At 45.3% G+C, this 21793-nt stretch overlaps 2 protein-coding genes across 13 annotated transcripts in view; one reads left to right on the top strand and one right to left on the bottom strand.

Moving 5' to 3' along the window:
• Positions 1-4164, bottom strand: part of BASP1 (brain abundant membrane attached signal protein 1) — a 60109-nt gene extending 55945 nt beyond the window's left edge. Inside the window, exon 1 of the mRNA XM_005556616.4 lies at positions 3985-4164. The gene's annotated coding sequence lies outside the window, so the exon portion shown is untranslated. The remainder of the gene's footprint in view (positions 1-3984) is intronic.
• A 542-nt stretch (positions 4165-4706) lies between these two features.
• Positions 4707-21793, top strand: part of LOC102126788 (uncharacterized) — a 116153-nt gene continuing 99066 nt past the window's right edge. For 11 of the 12 annotated variants that reach the window (XM_065546119.1, XM_065546117.2, XM_065546116.1 and 8 more), the window contains exons 1-2: positions 4707-5678; positions 5825-5891. In XM_065546119.1, the coding sequence (XP_065402191.1) occupies positions 5850-5891 (42 nt within the window). In that variant the 5' untranslated portion in view covers positions 4707-5678; positions 5825-5849. The remainder of the gene's footprint in view (positions 5679-5824; positions 5892-21793) is intronic. The other variant, XR_012413594.1, reaches the window with a different exon arrangement.

Genomic DNA, 21793 nt, shown 5'->3' with positions numbered 1-21793 from the left:
ATAAAGAGTACCTTATCTTTCAAAATATTCTATTTGCAACCTCACAGTTACTTCCTAATATTTGTCCACTATAATTAAGCCAAAGAGAAAAAGCTCATGTTCACTGGCTTATCTAAAGTCTTAAGAGATACAATAAATCTAAAGGATTAGATTAATTAGAGAAAATTTGATATATAACAATAAAGATTCCACACCCATTCTCAGAGAATATTCAAGTTGTCTATATACCTACTCAGCATTTTTCCCCAGCAGTTACCTGGTTTCCAGGGTACCAGCTAAGACCATCATTAAGAAGAGAAAGAAGATGTGAAATGAGTAGGTACACACTACATTAAGATAAAGGCCTGGATAAATCAAAGCATTTCTTTCAACAGAATCAGATACCAAGGGCAATTGCTTTTGACAAATAATAGTTCACAGGTCTTCTTTGGATATTTTTGAAAAAAACATTTACAAGAGATCACAAAAATAAGACAGAACAATTTTATAAATCTTTTATTTAGTACGCATTGTTTATTCCAGCTTGTAAAGTTCAGTAGTGCTTGATGTAAGTTTTTATGCCTGTAGATGAACGTCTTAGCTTAATGCTCCAGGTACACTGGGATAAATTGGAAGCCAGCTTATTAATAGACTTGCTAGGCTTTCCCTTTCAAACACATTTAGAAAGACAGAAATTGATTATGTTCCAAAGACCAGTATCAAAGCACTATAAAATAATATTCTATACCAACCAGTATGATTTCAAGTTATTCATAAGATTTTATAGTGTGTATACACACATATGTATATGTGTGCATTTGTATATACATCACACCTTGTTTTTAAAAATGGATATGGATTTTGCAATTTTTGCAAAACTACCGTGAATAACACAGACATCATTTTAGAGTGATCAAATCTCCCCCAAATGAAAGTTTCTCTCTGATGTCATACTCCGCTTATCTTGACCATGGAATGAAAATGGCTTCAAACTGTTCTTAATTGTGAAATTAAAAAATAAAGAGACAGAACGCATCGCCTCTTGCACTGTAAGATCCAGGAGGATTATGGATCCTGGTAAAGTCAGGATTATGAAGAGGCCTCCAAGGATAGACAGCCTAAATGCTTAGGGCTCTCCCATTGGACCTTTAAACTAGGGTGATGTGGGGAGATAAGGTTCTCTTCTACACGTCACAATGGCAGACTGAGTACCAGTTAAAGAACAGAAATGCCACTGTCATTGTTGGTGCATTTTATCAAAAGGCTCCATATTTCTCTACCTGCTAAAGCTTGGCAAAAAAGCTAACTGGCTAAAAGAATAAGCGAACTGATAGAAATTTTTGAATTCGGTAACAATTTTTAAAATTCGATTTAAATATTATCTGACTCAAAAACCTAAGATTTACTGAATTCGGGACATGCTGGTATACATTTGCTATTGAATTTGTTCTATATTCCAACATACCCCTCGCCAAAAACACAACCTAAAGGAAAAGAAAAAAGAAAGAAACCTGTACACATAGCTCTCTAAATCATAATAAACTACTAAATACTAAGGAGTACAATCCTTCTACGTACATGCCACACAGAAGACAGCTAGGCAGCCACCCTGATAGATTGAATGCGGTCAATATCAAGTTCTTATCAAAAAGGACAAAAGAGATGATTTCCATTGCTCCCACGTGTTATTCCACCAGGATGTACTGACAATACTTAAGCATAAAACCCTGCTAAACATAACCTACCACTGCAAAAAACATCATATTTGGCTCCTATTTGATATACACAATAAGTCCCTTTTTGGGTGGTAAAAACAAACTAGCCTGAAAAGAAATCTAAATGGCCATAACCTGGAAAATAGATCACCTGAAAGAAAATCAGCCATCAAAGGTATATCATGGCTTCTGTTAGGTAACGGGAAAAAGGAATCTTTGCGAACCTAACCAACCAGCTTCACCCCAACCACTGCCTTCTTTCTCCCCCAACCAGGAGATTTCCATCTGGACGCCATTCGCCTTTTGGAATCCTTAATGAAACAATGAGGTCGGAGTCCAGAGAAAACAGAAAGGGTTAGGATCCTGAGAAGGTAATCATTTTCTTCTCTTCGGTTTTTGTAGGCCATCTTGTTCGAATAAACGCCAAGATGTCTTAATTTTCCCCAAGTGGTGCCACTGGAGGCAACGCCCACGGACAGTTTTGAGGCCACCGTCCCTTAATCAAATGACCAAAAAAGATCTGTCAAACGGTTAATTGATGCAAACTAAGAAAGCTACCCTCACTGCAGTAAGATATGTTACAGGAAAAAGAACAATGAACCGTACTAGCAAGGAAAATAGCAGTGTGCGGGTACAAAATATTTAATCTACAATTTGCCCTCATCATCATCAAGGCAGATCTTAATTTTGGTCAACTGAAATCAGTAAGAAAGCAAAAGATGAGAGACAGCCTGGAAAAGAATAAACACACACAGGCGGGAAAAACTGTCATTGGTGTCCAAGGGTTTCCCGCAACATTTAGGGCAAACGCCTTTGTTCCTCGGCTCGGGAGGGGAGTGGGTGGCTGGATGATGGAGATGGGATGGGGCTGCCCGGCCCTCCACACCCTGCTCTCCGGCGCATGCGCGAGGCCAAGACAAAGGAATAGGTAATTACAGTCCCGATTCATTCATTTTGCCTGCAGTACTGGGGGTCTGTTCGCCCGGGCTGTAATCCCGGGAGGTGTGGGGGGGAGTCGGTCCACACCCCTATAGCAGAAGACCATTTCGATGCTAGCGTGGGGTTTTAGCCCGCCCCACAGTGCGAGTGGCCGCGGGGGAGACAGAGGTGTGTCAACCCTGTACAAGGTACTAAAAAATGCACCCATGTGCGCTGTGCTAATTTCAGCAGAGTGAGAATTACACGAGCAAGGGCTGTCCACCAAGCTCGTTTCAAGGCGGAAATGTCTCTGGGGAAGCAGATAAGGAGCCTGGCCAAGCGTTCGATGAATATTCATGAAAAGAATGCGGTTTGCAGCCGCGCATTGTGCGTGCGATCGGATCCAGTATTCCGCAATTTTTATTTTTCTGGAAATGGAGGGGGGACGGGGGCGGGGGAAGCAGGAACCGGGCACCGGGTTTCAGCTTTAGCGCTTTGGGCAATAGCTGCTCATCCCCAACCCTGAGCTCCCAGCGGGGCTGAGCCCCGTTAGGGCCGCGCGCTGTCAGGTTCAAGCCCACACCCCCCAGGCCGGGGCCCAGGGCGGAGGCGCCCGGCGCATTCTTGGAACCGAAGGCTCGAAAAAACAAACCGCTCCGAGGCAGCCCACAGGTTCGTGGGAAGGCAATTCCGCCACGGACGAGGCTGGGGCTCCGATCTGCTCGGGAGGTGCTTCTGAGTGCACGTCGCCGTGTGAACCTCGTATTCCTTGGCCCCAGAATCAAGATCCAGGAGTCCCACGGGTCGAGAAAACCCGTTTGCCAAAGCAAAAAGCCACCCTCTTCCTTCAGATCGAGCCAGATTCCCGTCTTCTTTCTCCCCGGACTCCCGCCCCACCCCACCCCCACCCTCATCTTTGGCTGCTGCGCCCCTCGCCCCGAGCGCTTTCTCCCAGGCTGGTGAGGGCTCGGATGACGGAAGCGCTCCCTTCAGCCCATAGAACGACCTCCCCAGGACTCAACGCACTTAGGGGGTTTCGCATTCGGCAATTCCTCCCGTCACCCGCAGCTTCTCTCCCCGACAGCCCCCTCCCCCCCAGCTCCGGTTACCAGCCTCGCCGCCCCCCTCACCCCTCCACCCTGCGAGCGGCCGACGCCTCCCACTTCTGGGCCCCTCATCACCCGGGATCCCCAAAGTGCGACGGAGCCCTCACTGAGGGACCCCAGGCCCTTGCCGTCCAATCCGGGACCACATCCCAGCTGCCCGCTGCACGAAGGGAGAGCCTGGGGGCTGCGGGGCGGGGAGCGGCTCGGTGGGGGACGGAGGCCCCTGGGTCCGCGGCGGCGTGGGGCCACCGGGCTCGCCTCCTTACCGGCTCTGGGTGCCTGTGCAGCCCCTGGGTGAGCGCGGTGCCGCCGAGAGGCCGGGGTCGCTGGCGTCGTCTGGCTGGTGCCTGGCCGCTGGCGGAGGCTCTCTCCCGGCTCGACGGCAGAGCCCGGAACGAGGAGCCAGTTGGAGCGCTGCCGCCGCCGTCGTCGCCGCTGCCGCTACTGCTGCCGCCGCCGCCGCTGCAGCCTCTGCATTTCTCGCGCTCGCTCCCCCTCCCCTTCCTGCCCAGTGCCCTCCCCCCGCGCGTCCGCCCGCCCAGCCTCCCTCCTCCCGCGCTCCCCGCCCGCCTCTCTCCCCTCCCTCCAGCCCGGCGCCCCGCCCGCCTCCCCTCCACTCCCTCCAGCTCCGTGCTCCCCACCCCCTGGACTCCCTCTCCTCCCCTCCCCTCCCCTCCCTCCGGCGCAGACCCTCCCCTCTCCCCTCCAGCCCGGACACGCCCGCCTCCCCTTGACTCCCCCCAGCTCTGGGCCCCCATCTCCCCTCCCCTCCATCACAGTCACCCCCATTTCTCTGCTATCCTCCATCCTGGTCCCTCCCTTCCCCCTATCTCCCTTCCCCTCCAACACTGTGCCCCGCCAACGTTTTCTAACTGCCCTCTATTCAGATCCCCCCTCCGCCTCCCCTCTCCTCCCCTCCATTCCCGTGTCCCCCTTCCCCCGCCGCGCCGCCTGGGCTGTCCGTGGGTTTGTCTCTCTCTCTCTCCTCATTTATTTGGAACGGTTGGATAAGAAGTGCTCGGGCTCTCGCTCAGACTGAGGGAGCTGCCTCGAGGTGATATTTGAATGACACCCCCTGGCACCAGCTACCCTTCTCAGACCCCCGTCCAGCCCGCTCCCGACGTCGACTGCGATTCCGCTACCTCGGCGGGCAGCGAGGTTGGGGTGAGCCCCAGCTGCAGGCGCGTCTGGGCGGCGCCGCTGCAAACGAGTTGCGCACCTCGGGCGGCTCCGCACCTGCACCCGCACCCGCGGGGCTGAGCCCCGAAGGCTGCGGCTTCGGGGGAAGTGCGGTCGCCGAGGTCCAGCTGGTGGGGCGAGCGACGTCGCCCCTCGGAGGATGCTCTCGGAACTTGGGAGAGGAAGGAGGGAAGAGAAGAGGGGAAAGGGGCCGTCGATGTTTTTGCTGTCTGTGCTTTAATGGAGCCCACCAGTATTGAGAAGACGGGGTTGGCCGAGGCAGCCGCACGCTCTGCTCGCGAGCGCTCCAGTCAAAGCTGGGGCCAACCACGGCGTGTCCGGGTGCCCTGCGGGGCGGACACTTGGCTTAGCACCGGGACACAGAGTAGCCACCGGGGTTGGGAGATGCGTTCACTTTGCTTACCTGTTGGCAAGAGGACATACAAAAATAACGTAATGTGACATCGTTGACAACGGTAGCTCTTTGATTAGACAAAAGCCAATTTTACCTTCCCGCAAAAGCCAGTTAACGCCGTTGGAACTTTTATTTGCGGCATTTTGGCGCCCTCTGGCTGTGTTTGGATCGCTTTCATGCTCGCCTTGCGTCCCAGCCAAGAAAAAATCGATTGAGTTGCAGGTTGTCCTCAAGATGGTTCTGCCCTCATGACCTGGGCGCGAATTCAGGGACAGGGTCGCCCTCCAGAACCGGAGTGACAAACTGTAGCCATACTTAGGGAGGCAGACGTCAAAGGCAAGTACATCTGCACTCAGCCGGGGAAAGGTAAGTGTATTTTCACTTAACAGGAAAATTAACTTATCATAATTTTAACTTACATACTTAAATTAAGCAAAGTGACCATGTCTACTCAATCGCACTAGCGATTTTGCGGTGGAAACACTTGAGGACCCTACTGTACACATTTACAGGTCATAGGAGGCAGCACCAACTTAGATGAACGCATGCCAGCTGGAAATGTTCAAATTTAAACCAAAGGTAAGAAAAAAGCGGGAACTGTTTGTTTTTTTCTTTTTTCGCCATTTAAAGTGAAATAAAAGTTAGTGTAGTAAAATACCAGGGAAGCAAATCACAAATGAGCTTGCCTCCAAAACATTGTATTCTTTTGAATATTTATTTCCCTCACACCAGTACACCATCTATAAAGGCTAAATGGAGGACGCAGGTTTTCCCACCTCCTTTTGGAGACAGATATTTCTTTGTTGTGGGAGGCTGTCCTATGCACTGTAGCATGTTTGGCATTCATTGCTGGCCTCTACTAGCAGCCAGTACCACCCTCCACACACACCACCAGCACCAGCACCAGCTGTGACACCCAACAATGTCTCCAGATATTGCCAAATGTCTCCTGGGAGGCAAAATCACTCCAGGCTGAAAACCAGTGAGCTACATTTTCTTTCAACCTTTATGAGAAAGTCTCTAGGTTTTTACCCTATCAAATTAGATGAATATTTGCAATGTTATGCTCAAGACATTTCCTGACTTTGTTAGAGGAGCTGCGTACTTGTTCATTTAGCATTCAGGGTTTTTATCCTTGTGATCTTGCCGGCATGTAAATCATCTTAAAATTAGCAAATAGATTTTCTCATTGTATTTGCAGTATAAGCCTGTGGGTGTTATCTTCCTTCTCTATTCTCTTTTTCCAATTTTTCAAAAAAAAAAAAAGACACATAAAAATTAATGTTCAGTACCTTCAGCGCTTCCAGCTAAATTTTCATGATGGAGAAAACAAACCTTTCAAAGGTGTGATTGGAATACAGATCACAGGTTACCATAGAAACCAGAGGCAAAAGCTTACACCAACAAGAACTACAGGTCTCCTTAATTTTGTCTTCCATCAGATTTAGTTGTTCTCTTAAAAGGTTGATTTTTTTTAAGGGGGGTGAGAATTCATCTTGAATGAGATAATGATGCAACTGATTGATAGTGCTATTAATCTTTAGAAGCTTTTACAGAATTTGTAGGTTTGCAGCAAATGGTTGCCAAAATATTACCTCTCCATGTAACTACATTACTATATAAAATCCAATTTGGTGATGTTTTTAGTCAATTTTAGTTGTTCATCTAACATCGTACATTTTTAACATGTATGCTCCTTAAAACATTTTTTTAAACACATACTTGGGGAACAAATGAATAAACTTTAAAGTTCTGAATTTTAGAAAACTGTTTAACTATTGTGAATGTGTCTGTTTAGACTAATGAACTTGGGAACAAATGTTAAGGGTGTAATTTATGGTAAATTTAATTAGCTTTCACCATTACTCTCATGAAAAAAAAAAGAGTGCTTTACTCTCCAAATGGAATGAATGCATTTCTTTTTGACAAACAAAGCTGGATTTCATCGGTTATAAACTGAATTCCATTGTCATTTTTAATTGCCTGCGTAACTTGCTCCAGGGAAGCATAACCTGCATTATGAAAATCATTATCCAAAAGATAAATTATTCTGTGATTACTAATTTTTTTCTAACAGATTTGTCATTGCTTGCAATATAAAGGCACTCATTGTCACTTAAATTACTAGTCAGTTTACAAAAATTTCCATGTGCGTTCAGCTTTTCAAATCATATCTATTGTGTCAACTAAGACATCTACAATAGATTATTACACAGACCTCACCAAGCCTCAAAACCTCTTATCTTCCCTCTCCCCACCTCCCACATCACCCACCAAGGCCTAGCATCTTTCTCACTTTCCCATCCTTTCCTCTTAAATAGTAAAAAGAGGATTAAAATCTCAAATAAAGGATGTAGGACAAGAATGAATCAGAAGCATGGTGACAGTGATGTCACCGAGTGTGACTCTAGCCACCTTTGCTTGACATCTTTCTGGATAGCTCCTGTTCAAGGCCACTGCATTAATCCAAACCCTCAGAAACCCATTTAGAGAATTTGAAAGTAAATTCAGCTCTACTGGTAAGTTTTCAGTGGAGGAACAACTTCCTGCAATTTGTTTACAAAATCTTATCTGCAAATTGCAAGCAAAAGGCCAGACAGTACTACAGATGAAAGTGTACAGCTTTTTTTTCCCCTTAAATATATTTATAGTTTTTTAACCAGAAGAAAATATTGAAATCTATATATTTGTCGTTCTTCCTTCCTGCCCCCAACCCTACCCCATTATTACAACCTCACCTTTCACACAGCCAAGTGCAAAGACTTCCTTTGTTTAAATCAGTAGTTCCCAATCAGGGGCTATTTTGCTATCCAGAGGACAATTGGCAATATCTGGAGGTATTTATGGTTGTCACTATGGTAGGTGAAAGGGTGAGGAGGAAAAAGTGCTACTGGCATCTAGTGGGTAGAAGCCAGGGATGCTGCTGAACATCCCACAATGAACACAGGACAACCCCATGACAGACATTCTGGGCCAAAATGTCAATAACGGCAAAGTTGAGAAACCCAGGTTTAAATGAGCATAAAGATGCTACCCAGTTGGAAAATGCCTAATTTTTTTTTTTCCCTAAGAGCGCATGCTGCAGAGGGAAGCTGCCTCTTGCTGTGGTTTAGGGTATCTTCAGCAGGGCAAAAGGCTTGGAGGCACAAAATTTAATGGAGAAATTTTAACAAGGGCCTGCGATGCACAGTGCCTGCGGAGTCCTTCATTAACCACCATTCTCCACTCTAACGCAAACTGAGGCAATAGTTTCAAGAGGAATGTCAACTATTAAAAGCAGGGATTTTGAATTGCATTCCCTGTTACTGCACACTGAGTAACTGGAAGAAAATGACTTAACCTTGTTTCCCTATTTAATTTCCTCTTCATGCACTGTAAAAGGATAGCTGGGAAACCTGAGCAAACATTTGTTTACTACGAAGCATCGGACTTGAAATGGAAGGGACAGCCTAGCCTTGGTGCTACATTAGGAACATTTGCCCAAGATGAGAGGCAGATAAAAACAATCCTGTGCACCTGAACAGCTCTCATTCCCAGTCCCCTTCTCCCTTCCATAGACTGTAACTCCTCCACTATCCTTTCAGTCCCAAAGTTCATTTCTAGTCACTGGCATTTTCTTTTCTTTCCTTTCCTTTTTTTTTTTTTTTTTTTTTTTGACAGAGTCTCGCTCTGTCGCCCAGGCTGGAGTGCAGTGGTGCGATCTTGGCTCACTGCAAGCTCCGCCTCCCAGGTTCAAGCGATTCTCCTGCCTCAGCCTCCCTAGTAGCTGGGACTACAGGCGCCCACCACCACGCCCAGCTAATTTTTTTTTTTTTTTTTTTTTTTTGTATTTTTAGTAGAGACAGGGTTTCACCATGTTAGCAAGGATGGTCTCGATCTCCTGACCTCGTGATCCACCCGCCTCGGCCTCCCAAAGTGCTGGGATTACAGGCATGAGCCACAGCGCCTGGCCCAGCATTTTCTATTAAGAAAATACGTAAAATTGTCAGATGCATTTAAACCATTACGACTCTATCTTGAATAGGGGCTGGGTAAAGTAAGGCTGAGACCTACTGGGCTGCATTTGGAGGAGTTAAACATTCTGAGTCATTGGATGAGATACAGCAAGGTCTAGGAGACCTCGCTGATAAAACCGGTTGCGGTATAGAAGCTAGCCAAAGCCCACCCAAACCTAGATGACAACGAAAGTGACCTCCGATTGTCCTCATTACTCCCACCAGCACCATGACAGTTTACAAATGCCATGGCAACATCAGGAAGTTACTTTATATGGTCAAAAAAGGGGAGAAACCCTCAGTTCCAGGAACTGACCACAGTTTTCCCAGAAAACTCTTGAATAATCCACCTCTTGTTTAAAATATGATAAAAAAGTAACTGTAAGTACCAGCCAAGCAGCCCATGCCGCTGCTCTGCCTACAGAGTAATCCTCTTTATTTCTTTACTTTCTTAATAAACTTGCTTTCAACGTAGTGTATGGACTCGCCCTGAATTCTTTCTTGCACGAGATCCAAGAACCCTCCCTTGGGGTCTAGATTGGGACCCCTTTCCTGTAACACACCAATGATAAAAAGGTGATAGCCTCCTAAGCAGCGAGGGCTTTTTCCATGCAGTGCCTCCCTGTTCCTACAGACATCAGGGAGGGGATTATGGCATAGCAAGCTCCGTCTTGGGAAAACAGTCCTCGATTCCTTGGCTACTCTTCCCCCATAATCACCCATTAAGCCAGTCAGAGAACAAGTTACCTTACAATGGCATAAAGAATGTTGTAGAACAATTATTCACATGGCTCCACCTTTGAATAATGGAGACTGTAGAGATCCTAGTGTTAAACAGCGTGTGCCGCGTCCGCTCCTCAGCACCACCTGCTTCTACTCTCGGATTAGCCCTTACCATAATCAGAATATTTCTACTGTAACTTCGGTGCAAGGAATGCTGCCCAAAATAAATTGGTAAGTGCAAAAGCAAGTTGCTAAACAGAATGCAAAGGATGCACATTTTTACTATAAGTAAATAAATGAAGGGATGCTGCTTTGCCTACTTCTCTAAAGTGCAAATATGGACCAAATTCCAGTGTCTACCTAACTGTGCTCTTTTGATAAACTCCCTAAGACTCCCAAACAGATAACATAACCCTCTTGCATTTCAAGCCTAGGAATCTCCTACTCAGATAAGTTCAACTCAGTATCAGAAAGAATGATTTCTTTCCACAGGAAGAAAGTAAGATGATAAGAAATAAGAGAGCCAGGTTTGAACAAACGAGTAAAACCCAGCTACTGTGTCAGTTGTTTTAAGAGAAACGGAATGGCATGTATGAAAATGTGGTAGATGAACATATGATGTACCAGAGTACTTGATGTGACAAGAAAATCATGGTCACCATCTTGAAGCCTCGGTGTTCCTGGAAAAACTTGGACAGAAAAAGAAAAGCAATTTCATGGTAATTAAGATATTAGTTTTATCAAAATCAAACACAAGGGAAGTTGTCAAAAACTTCTTAGATGCCTCTAGCAAGTTGCTGAACAGTGTGTAGAGACTGTCCCATTGATGTTATAAACAAAAACATGGGAAAATACCCCAGACTGCTAAGAGTGGATCTTGCTGGGTACTGGTGTCATTTCAGAGGTGGGATAGAGGACAGCTTAGCTTTCATGCCATATTATAACATTTTATGTTGAACAAATGTCTTTGCAATGACTATTTGTTACTTTGGTAATCAGAATATACAATTTTAGGAGTTGCTCAGGTTTCCTGTTCAGGGCTAAGAAATCACTGGTTGAAGCCTGCCTTCTTATCAACTTCCCCTGGGCTGTTTTTGTGGGTTTGTGTTTGTTTGTTTTGTTTTGTTTTGTCTTGTTTTGAGATGAAGCCTCTCTCTGTAGCTCAGGCTGGAGTGCAGTGGCACTATCTTGGCTCACCTCAACCTCCGCCTCCCTGGTTAAATGAATCTCCTGCCTCAGCCTCCCAAGTAGCTGGGATTACAGGCACTCAACACCACACCCAGTTAATTTTTGTGTTTTTAGTAGAGACTGGGTTTCACTATATTGGCCAGGCTGGTCTTGAACTCCTGACCTCAGGTGATCCGACTGCCTCGGCCTCCCAAAGTGCTGGGATTACGGGCGTGAGCCACCACGCCCGGCCCCCCTGGACTCTTTTTAACACCATACATCTGCTTCCTGCCTCTTTCTGCTTCTTCGTCTTACAACGAGTGACACCGTGTGAGTGAAGAATGGGGCCAAAACCCTGGCACTTCTCCTTTGACTTTGTTGCATTTTTCCACTCATTCTGACCTCAGAGCAAATAGAAAGATATTCCCCTCCTGGTGCAGGTCTCCCGTCCACTTCTAGTGCAAAGGAAACCCCTGTCTAGCTTTATTCATTTTGAGGTCATTGATACAAATGAGTATCGCTTACAGGAAAAGAGTGTTTTAGCCTATAGTTAGCCCCTACCTTCTTCCTTCATATATTAACCTACTTTTTATATTGATGAGCCCATAACACTAATACAAAGTTCTCTTTTTCATATGACATTGTTTTTTGTGTTTTTCTCAGTATCTCCGAGTGATCTTCTATGACAGCATTGCTACTGAATCAGGGCTGTGCTGATTATTATGACTTTTGCCCTTCAATAAAATTAAACAAATTCAGCGCAACCAAGAGCTTCCATATCAAGGCATCCTAACTTTTTTTTTTTTTTTTTTTTTGGAGACGGAGTCTCACTTTATTGCGCAGGATGGTCTCAAACTCCTGGCTTCAAGCAATCCCCCTGCCTCAGCCTCCCAAGGTGCTGAGATTTCAGGCTTGAGCCACCATGCCTAATCATTACGATTTTTTGTTTTTTTGTTTTTTTGGGGTTTTTTTTGAGACGAAGCCTCTCTCTGTCACCAGGCTGGAGTGCAGTGGTGAGATCTGGGCTCACTGCAACCTCCACCTCCTGGGTTCAAGCGATTCTCATGCCTCAGCCTCCCGAGTAGCTGGGATTACAGGCGCCCACCACCACGCCCAGCTGATTTTTGTGGTTTTAGCAGAGACGGTGTTTCATCATATTGGCCAGGCTGGTCTTGAACTCCTGACATCAGGTGATCCACCCACCTCAGCCTCCCAAAACGCTGGGATTACAGGCCTGAGCCACTGTCCTGGCCCTATTACAACTTTTTATAGGTACAAAATGGTTTTAAGGTGCATATATTTAATTGCTGATAAGATTAGACTTTATTTTGCCATTGTTGGTACACTGTTTAGGTTTGGTCTACTGTAACCATGTCAGTCTCCTTTAATATCCGTTCTATGGATGAAAGTCCTCTAGCTGTCCATGTTTTTTTTGTTTTTTTTTTTTTTTTTTTGAGACAGAGTCTTGCTCTGTCACCAGGCTGGAGTGCAGAGGCACAATCTTGGCTCACTGCAACCTCCACCTCCCAGGTTCAAGCGATTCTCCTGTCTCAGCCTCCCAAGCAGCTGGGACTACAGGCGCGCACCACCACAGCCAGCTAATTTTTGTATTTTTAGTACATACGGGGTTTCACCGTGTTGGCCAGAATGGTCTCAATCTCTTGACCTCATGATTCACCTTCCTCAGCCTCCCAAAGTGCTGGGATTACAGGTGTGAGTCACTGCACCCGGCCAAACTGTCCATCTTTTTAACAATCATTTTTTAAATGGGAAAATTGATTTGGTTCTTACAGATCAGTTATCTTCCACACATGTTGAATTCCACTGGAACACGACTAGGGAGATAGTACATCTTAGTGGTTAAGTGGACAAGCTTGAGAAGATACCAATGGGTTAAAATCCTAACATTTTAATGGAAGTTAAAATCCTCCATTTTCTATCTTGGTGAGTTTGAGCAAATTCCTTCATCTCTCTAACCTTAATCTTTTCATCTAGAAATCAAGAATATTACCAGCTTTCTTGGGCTGTTCTAAGGATTATATAAGAAAATGTCTGTAAAGCCCTTAGTCAATCCGTATAATACACTCAGAAAATGTGCCCTGAAGCTGATTTTATAGCACCACCAGTAGGACCATTGAGGGAAGGATAAAACAAGAACTAAGTACTGAATCTGAGGCCAGCACGGTGGCTTACACCTGTAATGCTAGCACTTTGAGGGGCCGAGGCTGGAGGATCACCTGAGGTCAGAAGTTCGAGACCAGCCTGGCCAACATAACTAAACCTCATCTCTACTGAAAATACAGAAATTAGCTGGGCATGGTGGCTGGCGCCTGTAGTCCCAGCTACTCGGGAGGCTGAGGCAGGAGAATCGCTTGAGCCCAGGAGGCGGAGGTTGCAGTAAGCGGAGATCACCACTGCAACTCCAGCCTGGAGACAGAATGAGACTCTGCCTCAAAAAAAAAAAAAAAAAGAACTAAGTACTGAATCTGAAAGGATAGAAGGCACAGAGACTTATCGTGGAAAACCTGAAGTATGTTGCTATGTTTGCCAAGGAATTTAGCTCTCAGCTTCCTGGCAGCCAAGAGAAAAAAAATTAAAATGTGGACTATTTAACTCCTATTATCTAATAAAAGAAAATATTTCCAATGTGTCAGGAAGGGCAAATCTTATCAGTTAACTTTGAGAGGGATGTATTGATGTATCCCTTTTTGTAAGGGATACTGAATTTCTTTTTCTTTTTCTTTTTTCTTTTTTTTTTTTTTTTTTTGAGATGAAATTTCGCTATGTTGCCTCGGCTGGAGTGCAGTGGCGTGATCTCCACTCACTGCAACCTCCGCCTCCCAGGTTCAAGCGATTCTCCTGCCTCAGCCTCCGGAGTAGCTGGGATTATAGGCATCCACCACCACGCCCGGCTAATTTTTTGTATTTTTAGTAGAGACAGGGTTTCACCATGTTGGTCAGGCTGGTCTTGAGCTCCTGACCTCAGTTGATCCACCTGCCTCAGCCTCCCAAAGTGCTGGGATTACAGGTGTGAGCCACCGTGCCTAGCCTGAATTTCTTAAAGTCAATTTTTTCATGAATATTTTTACTAGAAATAAATACATTTTCTCGTCAGGCCATATATTGATGTGATTTGGCTTTGTGTCCCCATCCCAATGTCATCTGGAATTGTAATCCCCAGGTGTGGAGGGAGGGACCTGCGGGGAGGTGACTAAATCATGGAGTGGTTTTCCCCATGCTATTCTTGTGAAAGCGAGTGACTGCTCATGAGATCTGATGGTTTTCTAAGTGTTTGGTAGTTCCTCTCTTGCTCTCTCTCTCTTGACTGCTGCCGTGGAAGATGTGCCTGCTTCCCCTTCCATCAGGACGATACCTTTCCTGAGGCCTCTCCAGCCATGCAGTACTGTGAGTCAATTAAACCTGTTTTTATAAATTACCCAGTCTCAGGGAAGTTCTTTATAGCAGTGTGAAAATGACCTAATACATACATCAACCTCCAAAGGGCAGAGACCATCATATAATTCTTCTAAAGCGTTTTTCTGAGAAGGTAAAAATAATGTTGTCCAGATAGGCAACTTTGTGCTGGAGTTGACAGTGAGATTCTCCCTCCATGGGGTGGAGGGTGGAGGGTGGAGGGAAGGAGCTGGAAGCTTGTCCTTGTCAGCATTTCCACTGGGGAAGGAAGGTGTCTTCAAAACATACACATCTCAGCTTCTGATTCTGCCTCCCTTCTTGCGTCTCAAGCAAAACTTTTCAACCTGGGGACCCCAGTCTCCTGGAGGGTTTTGGATGGATATTAGGGAGTTCTTGCCCCCCTCCATCCAGATTTCTTTGACTAAATGTCAGACATTTTGGGCTGAACTTTAAACAAACACTGTAGAACAAATATTGACTTTTCAAGTATTGTGTTGGCAGAAAAACAATAAGAAATATTTGTATTTTAAAGGCCTCCTCCTCTTCCTCCTTCTGCTTCTGAGTTTAAGACCCTGGTTTATATTTGACCACCAATTCTTTCCTTTTTGGTTTTTTTTTTTTTTTTGAGACAGAGTGTCTCTCTCTCTCTCTCTCTCTCTCTCTCTCTCTCTCTCTCTCTCTCTCTGTCACCCAGGCTGGAGTGCAGTGGTGTGATCTTGGCTCACTACAACCTCCACCTCCTGTGTTCAAGCAATTCTTCTGCCTCAGCCTCCCAAGTAGTTGGCATCACCATGCCTGGCTAATTTTTGTATTTTTAGTAGAGACAGGGTTTCAACATGTTGGCCAGACTGGTCACAAACTCCTGACTTCAGGTGATCCAACCACCTCAGCCTCCCAAAGTGCTGGAATTACAGGCGTGAACCACATCATTATGGCCACTTCTGCCTGGAAGGGCACTGTGGGACTCTAACAATGGATACCCCATGTCTTGTTAGTATCTGTTTCAAATCTGTTGAAGAATGAGACGACTTCAAATCTATTCTCTTAGCAATTTTCAAGTATGCAATATATTGTTACTAACTGTAGTCACTATGTGAGGCCATGCCTATGTTAAACAATTTGATGTAGCCATTTCACATTTTCTGTATACATCTATCAAAACATCATGTTGTATACATCATACATATATTTAATTTTACTTGTCAATTTAAAAAATTGATTAATAATACATTGAAAATCCTATTTTAAGAAACCTGTGCAAGGTTTCTTCCCCCCTGCAAATTGCTAGGGGGAAGTGCCAGAGGCAGGAAGCACAGAGAAAGGAAGAGGCAACCTGGGCCAGGAGGATTTTTGAGGACAGTTATTCCCCAGCAACCCCCTGAGCCCACCCAGAAGCACCCTAAGTGGCTCCTGGGGAATACCGGGGGGAGATCCGAACTGGAAGATCAGGCACCTGACATCTGCACCTGACCTCAGGTGATCCACCCACCTTGGCCTCCCAAAGTGCTGGGATTACAGGTATGAGCCACCACGCCAGGCCCTGACATTTTTTTTTTTTTTTTTTTTTTTTTTTTTTGAGACAGAGTCTCACTCTGTAGCCCAGGCTGGAGTGCAGTAGTGCGATCTCGGCTCACTGCAACCTCCACCACCTGGTTCTAGCAATTCTCCTGCCTCAGCCTCCCGAGCTCCTTCTGGGATGGGGACGCTGAAGACCCCACCTGAGGGTGGGGACGTGGAATGAGCCTAAAGGACACATGTAACTACTGGTATAAAAAAAATGCCACCCACCGCATAAACTTGTGTTTGTCACTATATTTCTTTTTCTTTTCTGTTGGGAGCGGGGGTCGGGAACAGAGTCTCACTTTGTCGCCCAGGCTGGAGTGCAGTGGTGCAATCTTGGCTCATGCAATCTCCGCCTCCTGGGTTCCAGCAACCCTCCTGCCTCAGCCTCTGGAGCAGCTGGGATTACAGGCGCCCACCACCACACCCAGCTAATTTTTTTGTATTTTTAGTAGAGACGGGGTTTCTATATGTTTGCCAGGCTGGTCTCGAACTCTTGACCTCAAGTGATGCACCTGCCTCAGCTTCCCAAAGTGCTGGGATTATAGGCATGAGCCACCAGGCCCAGCCATGCCATTATATTTCTTAATGTTGTCATTAACTGATAATCTCAAAAGTACTGACTTTTTTTGTTTTTTTTTTTTTTTTTGGACAGAGTCTCCCTCTGTTGCCCAGGTTGGAGTGCAGTTGCTCGATCTTGTCTCATTGCAACCTCCACCTCCCACGTTCAATCAAGTCTCATGCCTTAGTCTCCCAAGTAACTGGAATTATCTTTAGTAGAGACAGGGTTTCGCCACGTTGGCCAGGCTGGTCTCAAACTCCTGACCTCAGGTGATCCACCCGCCTCGGCCTCCCGAAGTGCTGGGATTACAGGTGTGAGCTGCCATCACTCCCAACCCTAACTTTTTTTTTTTTTTTTTTGAGATGGAGTCTTGCTGTGTCGCCCAGGCTGCAGTGCAGTGGTGGATCTCAGCTCACTGCAAATTCCACCTCCCAGGTTCTAGCAATTCTCCTGCCTCAGCCTCCCGACTAGCTGGGATTACAGGCATCTGCCACCACAGCCAGCTAATTTTTTGTATTTTAGTAGAGACGGGGTTTCACTGTGTTTCCCAGGCTGGTCTCAAACTCCTCAGGTGATCCTCCCACCTCGACCTCCCAAAGTGCTGGGATTACAGGCATGAGCCACGGCACCCGGGTGACATATCTTTTTAAAAGCAGTGGAAAACTAAGTTTAGGCACAGAGTCCATGCCTTCAAAAATTCAGAGTCTATAGAGATGCTGATAATCTAGAGCAGAAGTCAGCAAAATTTTTCATAAAGGGTCAAATAGTGAATATATTTGGCTTTGAAAGCCATGAGATTTCTGTTGACACTATCCACCACTGCCACTGTACTAGGATGCAGCCACAGACAATGTGTTAACAAATGGACATGGCTATGTTCCAATAAAACTTTATTTACATAACACGTAGCAGGTTACTCTTGACACAAGGGAAGCAGTTTGGCCATTCCTGATCTATATCGTTAATAATTTGCTCCTCCTAAAATCACTCCTAAACTATAATAATGTGAGTTTGAAGGTTCCTTTCAAATAACTCAAATTGCTTTAATATGTGTTATCTTGTCTACCTTAGGAAATTATCTAGGAGCAACAAATAAATGGAGAAAAAAAAGTTCTCTAATTTTTTAACATGTCATGTACAGAATTTCATGTGATTATTTCCACATTCTCAAATCATTATTTTTTCTTTTCACTAAGGTTAACTCTGTACATTCTTTCATTTATTTAAATACATTTCATTGTTTTTTAACATCCACTCAAAACATTTATGACATAAGGTGATGACAATTTGAATTTAATCCCGATTTCCATTAGGAGAGGCTTATACTCCCTTCTGAGGTTTATTTTATTTTAATCTCATGAATTTCACAATATCCTAGTAATTGAAATATAGCTTGAAATATCTGCCAATGTAGTCTGGAATTATCTCCTTGTAGAGAAGCAAAATGGGGGAAAGAAAGCAAGTAATGTCAGCCAACTAAAAGGCACAGAGATAAAAAGAAATGAAATAGCAAGCAACATAAATGCCAGGTTTAGTGCAGGACATTTTTCTGAATAGGAGATTTTTTAATATTCTACAATATAATACTTTTGCCTCATGATATAGGATAGCAGATGAATCCTGGCTAAATGAATAGATGCAGATCTATTTTCAGTTATCTTAGATTAATTCCTGAAGACTGCAGTTTAATAATTTTGAGTCTGGATTTCATTTTTATTATATCACTACATGTTGAGAACCCTTCAAAAGTTTGTCTGATTCAAATCTAAAATTCAACTGAGGCTGGGTGCAGTGGCTCATGCCTGTAATCTCAACACTTTGGGAGACCGAGATGGGTGGATCACCTGAGGTCAGGAGTTCGCGACCAGCCTGGCCAACATGGTGAAACCCTGTCTGTACTAAAAATGCAAAAATTAGCCAGGCATGGTAGCACATGCCTGTAGTCCCAGCTACTTGGGAGGCTGAGGCAGGAGAATCGCTGGAACCCAGGGGCAGAAGTTGCAGTGAGCCGAGATCGCACCACTGCACTCAAGCCTGGGTGACAGAGCGAGATTCCGTCTCAAAAAAATAAAATAAAATAAAATAATTCAGTTGAAAAAACAAAGTTTTGAAAAGTTTTTTAAAACACTCTTTAAAATTTAGAACTGAAAGAAACCATGTTCAAAAATACACAGCCAAGTCCCCTCACACATTCGGGGTAGATATTGATAACCAATCAATATCAATCAATCAAAGCATTCTTTCTGTGGCTAAAAAGTTTTCGTAATACTATGCCCCAGATTCTATTGTCAATTAATCTGATCTCACCCCAAAGCTGATATGTCATTGTCACCTCCACTGTAGTCCAATTTCCTCATATTATGAATTGGAAATCTAGGACACATTGAGGTTAAAGGATCTTCTCAGTGCCAAACCTGCTTCTCCAGTCAGTGCAACGCCTTCCTGCCTCTGTTTTTGAAATGCCAGATTACCCCTACGCCAGGATAGGATGGGGTGGCCACTATTGCAACATGAATTTTAAACATATGCAAACTAAACATAATTTGGGTCACCTCCTAAACGCTGGAAGCTATTCCTGAGTGCTGCGAATTCAGCAATCAACAGGGCAGATGCAGGGCTTGCCAGCATCAGGGGTAAAAAGAATAAGGTCACCCCAGATAGTGCTTCCTCTCAGAAGGGGCCGCTGTCTAATGAACGCTCGCAGAAGGCGTGTAGGAGGAGGAGAGCTGAACCGTGAGAGCCAGCCCTGAGATCATGAGGAGAGGATGGTAGTGGGTACAGGGCACCACTAGTTGAGAGCCACAAAGGCTTGCTGGAAGGAAGCAAGGGCAGCCATCTGCTGTGTTCAGTGCTGAGGGCCAGAGTGAGGTGAGGACCGTGGGGCGCTTTGGGGATGGGCGTGGTGTGTGGCCCCGGCTGTCCAGGTTGCAGTGGAGTGGTGATAGCAGATGCCCTGGGCTAAGACGAGAGGAGGGGAATGGAGGCAGTGAACACAGACGAAACTTTCCAGAAGTTTTATTGGTTGTGACAGGAAGCAGAGAAATGCAGCATTAGCTAGAGAGAATTTTGGATTATAGAAAAGGTTTTGTAATGAAGGCTTTGAGAGCGTGTGTCTATGCTGATGGGTATGCAAGGGCCAGAAAGCTGAATGTTGGAGGAAGAGGGGCCTGATACAGATGTGAAGTCCTGGAAAAGGCAAGGTGTGTTTGGGTCCAGGGAATGGAAACAGGGACGGGATGGGCTTCATAGGAACAGGGGCATTTTGCCCACCTACAGGACGGAGAATGATAGGGAAGAGGGGCTCACACGTAGGTAGGCTGTTAGGTTAAGAGGTTGATGAAGGTGGGATACGTTTCCAAATACTAACTTAGATACACGTGTTCTTATGCTATGAGACACAAACTCCAGAATAGTGTGGCTCCTTGTCCATTTCATTCACTGTTTTAAGCTCAGAGCCTAGAACAGGGCTTGGTGACTGTGACATTAGGACACTCAATAAGTATGTGGGGAAGCAAAGGCACTGCAGAGCCCTGATTTTGCCAGTCTGGTTTTCCAAATAACCACAAGGTGGCAGGCTTGTTCAAAAAAAACACAGTGTCGCCTGCTTGGCTAATTTCCACTGTGTAATAAGTAATAAGCCCAGGATGACTTTTAAGTGAACTTTTTTTTTTTTTTTTTTTTTTTTTGAGACAGAGTCTCGCTCTGTCACCAGGCTGGAGTGCAGTGGAGCAATCTCGGCTCACTGCCCCCTCTGCCTCCTGGGTTCAAGCGATTCTCCTGCCTCAGCCTCCCGAGTAGCTGGGACTACAAGTATGTGTCACGACGCCTGGCTAACTTTTGTAATTTTGGGTAGAGACAGGGTTTCACCATGTTGTCCAGGTGGGTCTCCTGATCTCAACTGATCTGCCCGCCTCGGCCTCCCAAAGTGTTGGGATTATAGGCGTGAGCCACCACACCCAGCCTTAGACTGGCTCTTTTGAAAAGAAATCTCTTGGTGTTTTTCCTTACAGAGAATTTCTTAACATTTGATTTTTTTTCCCCTAACTACATCCTGGGATATTGAAAATTCAGGTGAAAATTAATTTTTGTTCTTTTTTTTAAAGTGGCATATAGGCTGGGGGTGGTGGCCTACGCCTATAATCCCAGCACTTTGGGAGGCTGAGGCAGGTGGATCACCTGAGGTCAGGAGTTCAAGACCGGCCTGGCCAATATGGTGAAACCCCATCTCTACTAAAAATACAAAAATCAGCTGGGTGTGGTGGTGGGCGCCTATAATCCCAGCTACTCAGGAGGCTGAGGCATGAGAATTGCTTGAACCTGGGAGGCGGAGGTTGCAGTGAGCCAAAATTGTGCCACTGCACTCCAACCTGGGAGACAGAGTGAGACTCTGACTCAAAAAAAAAAAAAGAAAAGTGACATATAGGGTTTGATTCTGACGCTTCTGTGTGATTATGTCACTGACACTATATTTTTGTTCTGTTTTGCTTTGCTTGCATTTGAATTAAATCAAATCTATACAGTGTTTTAAGTGTTCAGATCAATTGCTTCGTTTATAGAGTTGGAGAAGTGGACGCCATCCTTTACCCTGCTTCATTTTCCTCACCAGTAAAGTGGGAGAATAACAGTATCTATCTGTGGGGGTTTGTATTACCCATTTGTTGGCCCTCCCTGGCGGAGGATTGTGCTTTCCCCACCTGCTGATATCACACGTGGCCATGGGATTTGAGATGCCCTTCCATGTAGTAGGATAAAACCTCCCTGGCCCATTGAGGTCAGAAGGGACCCTGTGACTTGCTTTGGCCATTGAATTGAGGGGAGATGTGATGTGTTTCACATCTGAACAGAAGTTCAAGAGCTAGCTCCTGGCTTGCCATCGCTCCTTTCTGTTTGCCTCGAGACTACCAATCTCCACCCACGTGCTGCCCTTTCTTCCGTGACACAGCCCCACGACGGACACGGCATGTGGGCGAGAAGTAAACATGAATGGCTGTGAGCCTCTGAGAGCTGGGGACTATTTTTTAACTGAGGCATTACTTAGTCCAAGTTAACTGACACAATAT

Source organism: Macaca fascicularis, chromosome 6 (genome assembly GCF_037993035.2).
Source record: "Macaca fascicularis isolate 582-1 chromosome 6, T2T-MFA8v1.1".
In the NCBI taxonomy this organism is placed as follows: Eukaryota; Metazoa; Chordata; class Mammalia; order Primates; family Cercopithecidae; genus Macaca; species Macaca fascicularis.
The sequence above is the reverse complement of the archived record's forward strand: the minus strand, read 5'-3'. Positions and strand labels throughout refer to the sequence as shown.